This window comes from Columba livia, chromosome 3 (assembly GCF_036013475.1).
Source record: "Columba livia isolate bColLiv1 breed racing homer chromosome 3, bColLiv1.pat.W.v2, whole genome shotgun sequence".
Classification (NCBI taxonomy): Eukaryota; Metazoa; Chordata; class Aves; order Columbiformes; family Columbidae; genus Columba; species Columba livia.
The window spans coordinates 36601667-36616807 of NC_088604.1; the positions used below are offsets into that span (position 1 = coordinate 36601667).

The window sequence follows — 15141 nt, forward strand, 5'->3', positions numbered from 1 at the left end:
AATTAGTGCCTCACCACCTTTACTTAAAAAAGCAAGCAGCATAGTGTTTTGTGTTCTAAATATTCAGACTGTAATGATGCATCCTTTTCATACAGCAGAGCAGATCAAATCATATCTTTATATTTGCTTCTTAGAACATGAATTCATTGATTTAACTATATTCCTAAAGTATCATTCATCTAGACAATCAGCTTTTATGTATTGTTGTTTAACCACATAACAGCAATTCGATGGGATGAGTTTGTTTCAAAAGGAAACGGCAGACGTCGGGAAATGCTGTGTTTTAAGACCCAGAGCTGTTTTGCTCCAGAAGCTACTTAAATTATTCTGACAGTTGCTCAATAAATAACTTAATTACTTACACTCTAATAGACACAAATAGAACTATTTGAAGATTGTGAATGAGAGAATAGTTTACCGGAGCCAGATGCATTCATTTATAAGACAAAAAATAACCCACTGTTCTGCTTCAATAGCTATCACGCTTGTATTTTTTTGTGCTAATATTAACTGCATAAAGAACCATCTACAAACAACATCAACCATGTATCTACTAGGAATCTTGCAATGCTAATGATGTTTTTCTAAAAACACTTTTAAATGTTATTTAAACTGTGAAGTACTCAAACAAGTGCGATCACTGTCCTTCTATTTACTTCAACAACTTGTGCTGCCCCAGCTCATTGGAACATGGAAAATTTCCAGTATTTAGACAATAGCATCCTTTAAGCCAGTTTTCACTGACCTTTAAGTCACCACCATTTGCTCTCAATAACCATTAACAAGGACAAAAGTGAAGACTCATTCTGCTTACAGCGTATCCTACTCAACTTCCACTTTAATGAAGAAGTCACTTCTGAAAAGAGGCGCTGTCTTCCATTTGTAGAACTGACCTTATCTGCTGAAAAGGAACCAAGGGAACAGCTCGATTGATGTCACAGTGACAGAGCAGTTCCTAACGCAAGGAGCTGCCGTGCTGCGAGGTGAGAAGGCAGGAGGCTGATGGGTTAAACCTGTTATCCAGGATTGCCAGCGAGCATCCCAGCACAGAGCAGGGCTGTTTCACACCCAGGCTTGAGCATTTGGTGGCATCTCTGAGACCCCCATGCCGAGGGCACAGAGACCACAGCATCATGGACGTCAGCCAGGATCGCTGGAGATCACCCAGTCCAAGCCCCCAAAAATTACTTGCTTTATTTGGATTATATGCATTCTTACAGTTTTTGTCTATCTGATCTATGTTTCCAGCAATCTCTTGTGCACCTACAGCTGTTTTCTAAAAAAGTACTTGTTTTCCTGCATGTGGTTTAATCACTTAATATTCATTAGCCGAAAAAGGTCTGTGTACAAAGCAGAACTGACTTGCAATGCCACCACATAACTCAGAGAGCAGTGGGCAGGATGACAGATGCTTCATTAACCTTTCTCCACCCAACAGCAAATTAAACTACATTAATATTATTCTACAATAGACTTGATGAAGTTATTATGACCTGCTGTTTTTACATTTGTTTTATTACAATTCACACTGCTGACACTTTTTATTGAACAGCACACATAAGAAAACAGTTTTATAAAGCTATAAAACTTTGCTAAAAAGGATGAAAATGCCATGCAAGAAATAAAAGGGTTTATTTCTATCCAAAAACTTTTGTCTCTTGCCTTCTCCTGAAGCCTCATATCAGTAGAGGCATACGGCTGTCTCAAAAGCAGTGCATAAAAATCTCCCCAACTGAAAGCATCCAGCCATACATATAGAGAAACACAAGATACGTTAAAAACCACAAACATTGTTATGTTATTGAAGGCTGAAAACATTTGTCTTCTCTTCACTTTAAATTTTCTGTTTTAATACCTGATTATTTCCCTTATTTATTTAGAAAGCTTACAGTCACAGACAAAAAAAATGATGTTCCAATATCCAAGCTACTGCAAAGTGATTTCACTGGAGTTTTTCCTTTCCTCTTCTGGTCTTCCCCAAATACAGTCACAGGAATAACTGACGTTTGGGTATTCTGGTTTTGTTTTTGTTTTTTAAAGCTACTATATGTTGTACTGGAAATGAAACAATGAGACAACGTTGGACTGCTGAGTAATGACAGCATTTTGAACAGAGAAGCTGCTGAGTGTGTAAGCAGGGGATTTAGGTGGTGCTGAAGGACGTGCAACAAATGTACAGAAAACGAGAGCTGGAGACACTCCAGCATAAGCACACCCCTAAACGAAAACATCCTCTGGACATGAGCTGGGATATACACAGAATGAGCTAATAAAGCATTTTAATGTTTCTAAGTCACTTTTGTGTTATCTGAAATACTACTGGTACCTCATTTTTCAACATCAGGAGATAGTAATGGGAATTACTAGGGGTTTTGAAAAAACTCACTGTATAGAGGCAGAAAGGATTCCTCTATCTCTAGAAAGATCTCAATGTATAAAAAAAGCCCCTCACACTAAATGCTTATCAATCCCCTATAACAGTTCACTACATATGACATGCTCACAGTGCCTGTGCATACATCCCTGCTGCTGGTGATACTTATTTGTAAACACATGCACTTCATCCACACTACTCTGGAGACATTCAAGACCTGCCTGGACACATTCCTGTGTAGCCTCATCTAAGTGTTCCTGCTCCGGCAGGGGGATTGGACTAGATGACCTCTTGAGGTCCCTTCCAATCCCTAACATTCCGTGATTCTGTAATACCATTTCTTTTTTATCCCACTGATGAGTAAGCCCTTTCCCTTCCATGGCATAGCCCTAGGAAGGGAGCAAAAGGAACACACCTTTTTCTTACTACATCTGAGGCAATGAATTGCAAGTTTAAGTAGCACATGAAAGGGAGAGAGTATACATGCCTGTGAGTATACATGCCTCACATCTCTAAGAACAGGTAATAGCTATGGAAAAGTAGCTTCTTCCTTTAAGTGCTTCTCCATGTGTAAATCTCTAAGCAAGCCCTGCAGTGCTTGCCCCGGGGAGTGTTACCTCTTCTAAGAGGGTTTCGGAAAAGCCATTTTTAAAAAAAATGAGGGACTGCCATCCAGAATGCAAACAACTCTATAACTCCTCAGCAACAGCAAGTTCAACATAAATGTTAGATAGCCATTAGCACTGGTCCCTACTATAAACACACTCAGCGAAGAAGTCACAGCTGCTGCTTCGGTTAAGAACCATCAGATGACTCCAGTGGCACAATGAACAACACTTATTGATAGAAAACAATTTCATTTTAACACCTTCATAGCATCCACACAATTGTTGTCCCCTTTCTCTGAAAAAAAGGGAGTCTCTTGGATGTCTTAGCACACCACAAGATAATATATGTCTTCTAAAAAGACCTTTGCTTGTCAGTCTAAAAGGCTGAACATGCCTGATACTGAAGGTGTACACAAAACCCTTCAATAAATAAGTTGTAGCTTCTCCTCCTTTCCTAACCTCTTTGCAACGAAAAACAGACCATTTTTTCTCCATAGGCAAAGACGTTTCTAACTTTAGAGTTTCTGGCTGTATTTGGCTGTGCTAAAAGATTTACCTCACCTTCTCCAGCAAATCAGTTGCATTGCTCTAGAGAGCTGTCCTTTCCCTGAAAGCCACTGCAAGCAATGAGAGTTTGAGACGGTGGTGTGAAGCTGACATCAATACATCGAATATCACTAACAGCCAATAAAAAAAGTCTCCAAGACAAGGGATTGAGACTTTAAAACGAAAATTATCACCTACTTTACGCTGGATCCACTTTACTCTGAGCACTTCATCATCCACAAAGGGATTCACACTGACAACTCATGTTCCTGTTCCAAAGGCTGATCAGACACCTGAAAAAAATCTTGGACCATCTTGTTTGTTCATGTGGCACAAGCTGTCACTTGTCTGTGTTGTCCTAAATGACTGCTAGGATGATGCAGAATCCTAGTCCACCAATATGCAAACCATGTTCACCCACAGACCACAACTTCAGGGCTGTCCAAAGACCCCCAGTCCAGAAGGGAGGCAACTACATCTATTATTCTGCACAAGAGGTAAAGATGAAGCAGCATCCACTTGCAGACACTGTGTGAGATCTTGCACCAAAGTTATTTGTTAACGCAAGTTGGAAGAGCTAACTACAAACAGTGGACAGAAGAGAAACTGGGCAGTTCAATAGCACAATTGGAAGCATCTCAGCACAAGTCAGGAATACAAAACTACAAAGTATATGTTGCCATCTTGCACAACAGATCCTTAGTACATCCAAGGATGGGATCCCACCCAGACTGTGAGAGTCAGATAACAGAAGTGGTCCTCGGGAAGTCAAATGCTGGCTGCTGGGGAATTGCTATCATTTGTATTAACTGCGAACACTGAACCATGTAGGACCTCTGGCTGATCAGGTCTGAGGAACAGAACTGAGAACTTCTGTGTGAATTTGACTAAGGGACGAGCTGTTTTTCTGGATAACTGTTTAATAAAAGACACTGGTATGCCTTGCAGACTTAAATGGCCATCAAGAAAGGATAACTCTTTTGAAAGAGTCTTTGATGACTTCAAGAGACAAGACTATTAACATCTTTTATAAAATACTTTATCTGGACTTAGATATAAGCACCTTGCAGTTCAGGAATCAGTCTTCCTTGTGGACTACACAAACCAACAGCACTAGAACTGAATTTGTATTTTTGAAAAGGACATTGAGACTCCTTCAATCTAAAAGTCTGTTTCTAGCATACCTTTTTATATAACTAAAAGGATAACTATAAAAAATTACAACCAGAAAAACATTTATAACTAAAAAAAAAATGGTCTAATGACCTATTATTACTTAACTTCCATGTACTTTTGTATTTCCTCCTGAAATATTCTACAAAGGGTCCTTCAGAAGGGACAGAAAAAAGAGGCTTGGAAGCTGATAATTCTAAGAATGACAAATCATATAGTCTTGGGAACAACACAAAAAAAAACAAGACAACTACAAACTACATATGAGATGTTAGATTGCCATGTTTGTTAAGAGTTTGATTGTCTGTCCTTGACAACATGTTGAGCTAAGGAAAGTTATGGCTCTTTTATTGAAGCAGGTGACTCGTAGAAAGTGTATTTTGAGGCCAAATGCTATTGAGTTAGGGGGCTGTATAAATCCAGCAAGTGGACAGAAGCTGTTTCACAAGAGGAAAAATCTGGTAGATAAATACTGCTTGAATAGAGTAAGACAGAGCCAACAAGTAGACATCTCCCACGCTTTATTACCTGATAAATCAGTGTTGCTCACAAGCCTTAGGCCAAGCTGAGGTGTGAAAACTAAATAAAATCTCTGCCCTTAAAGTACATTTCATTAAGGAATGTACTACTTCAGGAAACATGGAAACTTGTAACCAGAAGGCAGTATTCTGAACTGGCGTAGAGTCAAAATCTCTCTAAAAATTCAAGAAAAAAAAAGAAGATGTTGCAGAGTAAAGTGTTTATATATTTGTACAAGTCCTAATTATTAATACGAAACTAGAACTTGTCAAAAGAATATCACTATTTTAAAAATATGTTCATAGTTGAAAAGGATACAGGCCACCTTTTTATGTCTTGTTGGCACTAGAGAGAAAAGATTAGTCAGAGCAAAGACATTTAACTTGAGATCATGTACTTTCTGTCCAGTCTTCTGCACGTAGATCCACAAAATGACTGTTTTAACAAACCAAATGAGAAGGGTCTAATAAGTACTGCATTAATGACTGCCACACAGACTCCCTCCCATGCGGTGAAAAGCATCAGTACAAAACAGATTTGCTTCCTACTCCTAGTAGAATGCATAGTGAGGAAGATGATCATCATCATATGCCAAAACCCATAGATGCTCAAGTTCCCATTGGCCCAGACTGCAGATGTCCTCAAAAGGGTAAATTTGAGTCCTTCAAATTTCTAGAAAAGGGAGAATTTGCTGTTCTACTCCCACACAGAGATAGTGGAAAAGTATGCAAAATAAAAGTAGAAACCAAAAGAGGAAAGGGATCGCCTGAAAACATGCAGAATGGTGTGAAGGAAGTGGACAAGGAAACATAGACAGGTATGGCCAGTGTGGCACTCTTTCGCAGAAACCACCAAGGATGGCTTTGTAGAAGGGCCCTGAGGTTTGTCAGCTGCCTTGTTCAGAATGTGCTAAGAGAGAAAAAAAATGACCAAACATCGACTGCTGCCAAACATTTTGAGAGTCATGTTTTGAGAAGGGATGGCCTCATTTCCTCCTGCTCACAGCCCAGATGTTCTCCCTCCAGAAAAAACAGAGCAATGCACCATCGAGAGGTACAAATGTAGATCCGAAAACCAGAAATTCCATGCTTGTGATGTGCTTTAGGACAAAGCTGCTTTTATGACCATGATGAAAAGCCCCAAGATTACCTGCATAAGAAATGTACGCAGCTCATGGGAGTAAGAAGAGGCTAACAACACGTAAAGCTCCAACTCAGACAGGACTAAATGAAAGCATGACTTCTGCAAATATTCTGTAAATATCTTCCACTATTGCTGTAGGTAATAACTACATGGAAACAGCAAGTACATACAAAAACCAGCATGACTTGGAGGACATAATATTTCATAATGCTAGGTCAGGACTATATATTCTCAGTTTAGCATTGGATAATTATTTATTAATTTATTCTAAGGTGCAAGTTTAATAAAAAGAGAAAAAAAAATAACATTATAACTAAATGGTGAGACTTACTGCCAAAATATTACCAAAAGCCACAAATTATTAACACAGTTCAAGAGACTAGATGATTACACGCATATAACCTAAAGAATACTTTAATGTTTTCAAAATCAAGATGCAACTTTTTTTTTTAATCATCTATTCTTAGAATGAGAAATTCGCTTAAGATTTACAGAGCACTCTAAGACCAAAATGACGCCAAATTACATCTTCTGTGCAAGAGTCTCACACCTTCCCCTATAGTGTTACTGGCTGCAGACTAAGCTGATCACACCTTGGGCACAGTCCAGCACAGTGTGTTTCTAGAAGACAGCCTAGAGGAAGAGAGGAACTCTGCGCTCTCACTGTGTGCCAATTCCCCTTTTCCAAATGTTCAGAGAAGGGCAAATGTTATGCTAGGAGAATCTATTATCCTTATTTTTGAGCCGAGGAAGCAACACTGTGCTAAGCTAAGCTTTAGTTTGATGGAGGTAGCAGAGCAGAACTGAAGACTGCCAAAGTATAGAATTACTGGGTGTCATGAGATGTCCTGGTGCTTGAATTCAATGGAAATAATACACACACAAAAAAAAAGAGGCAAAGTTGTCTGGAAAGTGTCAACCATTGTCACCTTAACAGGAGACAAAAGCGAAAATGAAAAACTAACATATATTTCAGAAGTGGCTGGTGAGGGGCTGCAAGTGCCATCACTTTTGAAGTCAGTAAGAGAAAGATTGTCTAAAATTAGAGGAAATGCTACAGCCACGCTAATTCTCTGTCATAATGTCAGAGTAACTTGCACCTGGGCCACATTGATGATACACACAACCCACACCAGTGCCTGTTGGAAATGGAACTCCAGTACTCTATTTTCAAAGAAGCATTTTCCTGTAATGTATGTTGTTATTGCACCACATTTCAATTTCAGACTGCCTTAAAAATCCAGCCCTTACAAGAGATTCATTAAAAAACCCAAACACTTTATTTTTTTTCAATTCCAGATGAAAATTCTGCATAGTTTTCAGAGAAAAGATACTAGGAAAAATAAATCTGAAATTACTGCTTTGTTATATCTTTTAATATAATTTTATGCTACATAATAATCAGTTTTAACTAAATGAAAATACTAAGATAATAATCCAGAGTAACAACCTGATTAATAAAGTCTCTAAACATACATATATCTGTTTTGCCTGGGGAAAAACGTCTAGATGCACTGAAAATACCTAAGGGGGCAATTATACTGGTGAAGAAGCCAGGTCAAATTAATCCAGACCTTCTGGTCTCAATCAAGAAAATACCACGTATCTGTGGGCGAGACAGACAGTCATGAAGAAGCACCAGGAACTGAACTTTCTTGGCTCACGTGCTTCAGGAGTACTTGAGAAGTTTTTGGCCTCCTGTAAACCAAATGTGGCTTCTGAAGAGACTTGGATGTCAAAGGCATTCAGTGGAATTAAAGAAAAATCCAGACTCCAATGAAAACCTCATTGAAAACCACAAAAAAAGTTACGAAATGTACCGCAGGATCAATCTTATGCTGGCAAACAGACTGCAACTTGTGCAGCCAAGGTCTCACACTTTTAAGTTCTGTCCCAGGAAAGAAATATTTCCCTAATCTCTAATTCATTTTCTTTATAAAAAAGTGTCAGCTTGGCAGCTGACAGTCTCAATATGTAAACATTACTATGTCAACAAAAAAAGAACTCACGCTTGCAGCACTTGTGTTCAATGCAGTGCATCTGAACCATTGTAAATGTAAATACAAGCAATAACTGTAAATACATATGTTCCCTTCGAGGACTGTAAGGAAAGGAACCAATCTCAAATCTGCCTGTGCTGAGTCGGTCATGCACTTCAATGAGGAGGCAACCTGCTATAATGTTAGTACATGCAGCCTGAGTATTTCACATAACAAATTGCCTTCTGAAAAGTTAATAATAATTAAATAATAATAATAACAATTAAGAATAAATAATAATAAAAACTGTTAATAACATTCCTGGTGCTCTCTGAAAACATTAAAAGGGCTAAACCAAACACATTTTAAACACTTATTAAAAGTCAATTAAAAATGTAATCTTGCTTAGACTTCGGGCAGATAAGAGAGCTCTAGATATGCTATGTCTAGTCACTTGTGAAAAAGGAAAATAAGAAAGATAGACTGAAAGAATCATTACAGAAGGAAACTTCTGTGAGAATACTTTGCTGAACGAGATCTGTTTCTATATATTAAAACAAAAAAAAAAAAGAAAAATAACTTCAAAGCTAAGGCTGGCACACTTTGCGTTTTAAGAGACTGCATCTGTATCTTCAATATGCAGCACCAGTTTCAATACAGCTGCTTTAAAAGTGGTTCCTAGCCGGCTTGACAGTGTGTGACTGCATCGGGAAGTTATTTCAGAGGAACTTTGCCATGCCTGTGTTGCTGCAATAGTTACCAGGGCTTGCTTTGTACATATTCTGTTTGAAATGGCTTTTCCTTCTAGGAATGGAAATACATAAACAGTCACCTAACATTTTAACAGCATCCAAAGTCTTCAGCATAGCAATACTTGGCAACTTTTCCTCTCCTCTCTGAATGCCGAGTTTACACAAGAACCTTAAACTCCTGGGTGTTCTTTACAAGATATAAAAAGTTGATTTTGGATTCTTAAATTTCCATTTAACTTTCCCATATTTATTCTTTTTGGATGAATAAAGCAACTGAAAGAACAGTTACATTTCAGAAATCCATTTACAGAAATAGACTGTTTCTTGGTAAGTCAGCAAAAGTTGTCATATGTGTGTACACGCTTTGTGCAACTGAAGAATTTTTTGCTTTAGGAATTTGTTTTTAAATTATGGGTAGAAATTCTGCACCAAAGAGTGACCTAGTAGAGATTCTGAAATAATGCTCTTAATGATAGCATGATCACTGCAATAAAACCACAACCCCGTCACATTCCCAGCATAAGCCTTTAAAGCTTTTATCTGTACAGGTCCAAATTCCTTCTCTGACCCACGCCCTGGAGAAGCCTCTTTCTTCCCTCATCCTCCTCAGTGGTTGTGAGCAAGACCAGAGAGACTGGTCTTCTAAATTATGTGTCGGTAACTACGTGGTGTAGGTAGGTGTATGTTGCAGATCTGCTATCAGATCTGTACTGTTTATTTCCAATATAATGCTCTTATTCATTAAACTGGTGGATTTTAAGCTGAATATTCAGAGCAAGTAATGCAATCTTGAGTTGAGTTTGAGCTACACAAACAAATGTCAATTATCCAGACAAGCTTCAAACCAGTGAGTCACTTACTTTGCAGCTGGTTCGCTTGAGAAATGTTGCTTAATCAGTCAGTCAGCTGGTCAGCCCTGAATGTTCATTCTATAATTGCCAAATACTGCTTCAGGATGAGAAACATCTTGCCTGAGCCACATTGTACTTCTAAGCACATAATGTGAGCCTATACAGTCTTCTAAGAAAAATGCAAGGGTATCATAGAAGATGATCTAATTTAATGATCCCATGAGACACATATTTTCTTAACTCCAGATTAATTTTCATTATTCCTTGCCTGAAGACGTAACTTGTGAGCCAAGGGCTTCAAACTCACTTCGCAACATAAAGAAACCTAACTGAATATAAAAAAAAACAAAAAACAACCTTATGGATTTAAACTGAATAAGACTTCCAGTGTAAGACGTCCTTGTAACTTCCAGTGTGATAAATATGATCTGTAGTACTTGGGTAATTATTAACTTATTTACCTATATAAACATGTCTGTTTCTAATAGAATCCTTGTTTAAGCAGGAAATATCAAACATTTTCTGAGCTGTGGGAAGAGACAGTAATAAAAATATTCTGAAATAAAATACATTCCCAAAGAAAAACATTCACTTATCAGTTAAGACAGCCTTTAGACATGAGACAGCATAAAACAGATGCACACAGTTCTTACTGATAAGACCTATTTTAAGGCTTGATGAGATCATACTTTTTACCTGAATTGTAACAACTGAAACAAATCTACTAATAAAAAACATGGGAATGTATAGACTGGACTAAATTCTATATCATAAAATCATTTTCTTTGGAAGAGACCCTCAGGATCACCAAGTCCAACCATAACCTAACTCTAGCACTAAACCATGTCCCTAAGAACCTCGTCTAAATGCCTTTTAAACACCTTCAGGGATGGTGACTCCACCACTTCCCTGGGCAGCCTTTTCCAATGCCTGACAACCCTTTCCAGGAAGTATTTTACTCCTTTTCTCCTTCTGTATATTAAATTAGATGTTTATTTTTAATTCCCTGTGAATTCAGCTCATGAAGGGTGCCATTTATGAGGGATGCTGGTATATAATGCTTAATACTAAATGAGTCACAATCTAGAATATCATTCCAAACCAAATGAACTTGACTGCTTTGCACAGTTAGCTTTGGAATAATTTAGAAAAGGTTTTCCTTAGGAAAAAAAACCCAGATGTCTGTAACAGAGTGCAGTGGAAGATCAAAACATATAGGTATTTCTTCAGCAACAAAGAGTCTGTCAAAGGGGAAAGTCTTTATAGTCCTTTCCTGCAAATCCTTAAATGAACACCAGCATCAGCTGGGCAGTATGGGAAGGTGAGAGCAGATAGTGAGACAACGTGAACGGAACAGTTGGAAATTTGACAGGGAACGCTAAACATCTGCCCTGTCGGATGACATTTCACTCTTAAGAAAAAGAAATATTTAGGAGATCCTTATTAGGTAGAAAAAGATTGTACATGTTTTTCAGCCATCTTTACTTACATGAGTCACTAAAACACTCATTTGGAAGTAGTGAGGCAATTCGGCAGGACTAGAAATAAAACAGACTTTTATAAATATCCTAAGACGCCTCCCCAGCGAGTCAGTCATATATATAAAGCACACACATAGTCGGGGAAGCAGCAGACAGATGAAAAGAGCTGAGGCTGACTTCAGTAGCTAAAGAATACAACAACCAAATACCAAAAGACATATCAGCTAAAACATGATTTAATGTTGTTCATTAGCATCTCAACTGGAGTGAAAAACTCAGTGTGAAATACCAAATTATGGAATGTCCTATAAAGCTATATACAATATTTTTTAAGTTAAATTATAAGGGAAAGAAATTTGTAATATAATCTGCCTTGAATTTGCTCATTTTCAATAAGGAAATGAACACTTTTTTAGAAGGAAAAAAAAAATCAGACTTCATTCCATTATTAGTAAATCAAATCATACTTTTAAGAACATACAAATATCAGGATGCTCAATGAGCACTTGGATCATCACTGTCACTGTTCAGAGTAGCTAAATATATCATCAGAATGGAAGTTCACTATCCATGTGCCAGAATAACAAGCTTTTTAAAGTAGAACAGAAGAAAACCCACAGGGAGCACAGACAGTTAGTACAATGTTATTTATATGCACTGGTAGTTTTATACTGCGGTCATTTGCTGAGTTGAGAAAGTTCAGTTCGCTATTCCAAAGCCTGTACAATGTATATATTACTGCTATTATGCCCTGCTTTTGAAAGTTTTCTTTTTATATCATATTTGAAACGAAAAGGGAAATAAAATGTAAGGTTGTGGCAATATACATTCATGATTCAATTAAATTTATGAAGTTTTACAGTCTACTCAATTCTCATTACAGGACACCCTGAAGAGCGACTTGGTTGAATACTAGAGAACTCAGAAGTTGTCATTGCCCAGTATATCTGTGCTAACTGCATGTCTATAGTGTAATTTGTTTCCAGTTAACTATAGAGATCCATAAATTTATTAGTGAGAGAGGGACATGAACTAGGATTTTAGTCTTAATATCCAGAGGAGAAAGATTTACAGCATCTTTCTAAGTCCTGTGTAGAAAAAAATTCCATCAAATTAAAAAAAGGGGGGGGGCCGTGGTAAAAAGTTGAAATGTTTCCCTTCCCTGTCCCTACCCCCCAAATAATTTTTTTTCCCCCATGTTCTGAGTGTACTTATGATCAGACTGAAGAAAGCTCAGGAGTCTGAAAGTCTCTAAATGGGGCTGGTGGGGGTTGTCGGGGTTGTTCAGTCGCTGTTGGAAGCTGCGTCTCAACCAGCTGTAGACTGACACTCTGCTGAACTGTTGTCTAACTTAACAGGGTTCTGTTCTCCACAGATGCTCCACAGGTCTGCGGAGAAACTGGAAAGTACCTGCATGGGCAGGGGTGTGCCTTGTGCAATATCCTGTAAGGTGATGGATATCAAAACAAGGGGCAATGAGACCAGCTTAGGCAAATACTTAATTTCCAAACACATTTAGCACATCCTGGAAGGCAAATAAAATCACCATTGTGATAAATACTGAGGAGAAAAAAGGAGATGACTTCTTTTGCTAGTGGAGGCACCTAAAAGCCACAGATAGATACACAGGTTTAAGTAAGAATTCTTGCGGTCTTTTAAAATCTTTTGATGTGTACAGAAGTGGGAATTCTTGTTTTCTGCACTTGGCCAGATGGTCCTGACTCATTGTCAGTCACAAGGCCAAAATGATTTTTACATTAACAACAACAAAACCTTGAAGCCATAAGTCTTCTCCCTCAAATACCTCCTGCTGAAAAATTTGTGAGCAGTCATTTTTTCCCTTTAATCTTGCAAGCTTCTTATTTTCAATCAATGCTTTGACTGTAAAAATTAAAAAAAAAAAAACCTATTTCTGTTAACAGAGCTATGCACATACAGCTCATTTATCTTCTCCCTTGCCAGAAAATTGTACAGAAGGCTCCAAAGTGTTGTTCCAGTTTGCACTTGAAGGCACTGGTATGCACAAGGTTTTAAAACAGCAACGACCATAAATCTCAAACTCTTTGGGCTAATGTTCAAGGGGCAGAGTGAAACAGAAGCATCTGTCCTTCCATATCGCTTCCTCATCACTCTATAAATACATATACCAAATACAGAATAAAAACACTCTAGTAACCTATGAAACAACAAGCTGGACGGGGCTCTGAGCAATCTGTTCTAGCTGAAGATGTCCCTGCTCATTGCAGGAGGGCTGGACTAGATGATCTTTAAAGGTGTCTTCCAACCCAAACTATTCCATGATTCTATGATTATTGATTATTTTTAAGATGTCTGTAGGTACATATATAATGCATCCTTAGATTATATACATATTATTTGTATGTATGTATAAAATACCAACAATATTTGTATAGGTAAAAGTCTACACTCTTCAGGTTGCTAAAACAAATCTAAGATGAAGAATCCATTCTTTTCCAGTCTTGTAATGCGCAGCAAGGATTACCAGAAAGTCAAATTCAGTTAATGAGATTGAAAATGTACCCATGCCATGTTTTAACACAGTTAAAACAACCATTTGCCCTCTTAATGCAATACAAATTATTGTTTAATGTGGAATGAAAGTATACTGTAAATTATCTCAATTATTGCAGTCTGGGCTTACATTCAGCTGTGTTAGAAAACCCCTGCAGGAATCTGCCAAGAGGAAAATAAGATACAATTACTTTTATTTGAAGTATAAACTTACATACCTTGGCCTTCGAAATGCTAAACCATAATGTTGGCAAGCCAGTCCCACGGTGGGAGTATAAACAATAGGCATGAACCTTTCAATGTCAGAAGTCAGCACTTTATAGAAAAGCTTTTCATTTCGATCCTGAAGACTCATTAGTAGAATATATCTGTGGACAATTAAATATAATTAGATAGACATCAAGTGAATGTACAAAGAAAATTTAGAAATAAATTTATTTAGGCAATTAATGAAAGTTGTGTTTGCTCTACAACAGCCTCTTTCTTGTCTAGAGTATTTAAATTCTTCCTGTTTTAATAGCACCAACATTTCAGACACCAAGGATAACAAACTGGGTAAGACAGAGACAAGTTGAAACCATCACAAGGTTGACGTACTTGGGAAGCCAATCCCTCTCATGTATAAAACACCATGCTGCAGTTGAATATTTGGCCTGTCAGAACCTAATCTGTACATATCAGTTCCATTTGAAATGAGACTACCATTAAATAGAACTTATACTCTCTTGCCTAAATATTCACACTAAAAAGGTTAGCTTTTTCTACTCTTGCCTGAACAGAAATTTCTCCTAATTCCAGACTAATACTTCAAATAAATGCTTCACTTGAATACTGCAGGAAAAAGCTTTCAAAAACTAAGCATGGGCATATGCTGAAGTCTATGTTTGTAAAGGAATCTACAATGCTTTATCTCCTAATGGAAATCAATTTTCGATTGCATTTGAAGAAGTTTTATATTTATTTAAAAAGAAAACCAACAGGAAAAAAAAAAAAGAAAAAGATAAATGAGAGTGAAAAAGTTCATGCTTATAGCCTGGCCTACTTTTGACTATTACACTATTATAGAATAAATACACCACTGCTTCAAGATCTCAACCACAAAGCCAAATTTCAGTGATGAGTATGCCAGATTATATACGTCTATGAGTTACTTCAGGTTATTCTAGTTCACACAGGTATGACT

The 15141-nt window shown here is 37.5% G+C and overlaps 1 protein-coding gene across 3 annotated transcripts in view; it reads right to left on the bottom strand.

The window, feature by feature from the left end:
* The window catches only part of ME1 (malic enzyme 1), a 167842-nt gene that overhangs the window by 104463 nt on the left and 48238 nt on the right, over positions 1-15141 (bottom strand). For all 3 annotated transcript variants that reach the window (XM_065055293.1, XM_065055291.1, NM_001282816.1), the window contains 1 exon segment: positions 14177-14326. In XM_065055293.1, the coding sequence (XP_064911365.1) occupies positions 14177-14326 (150 nt within the window).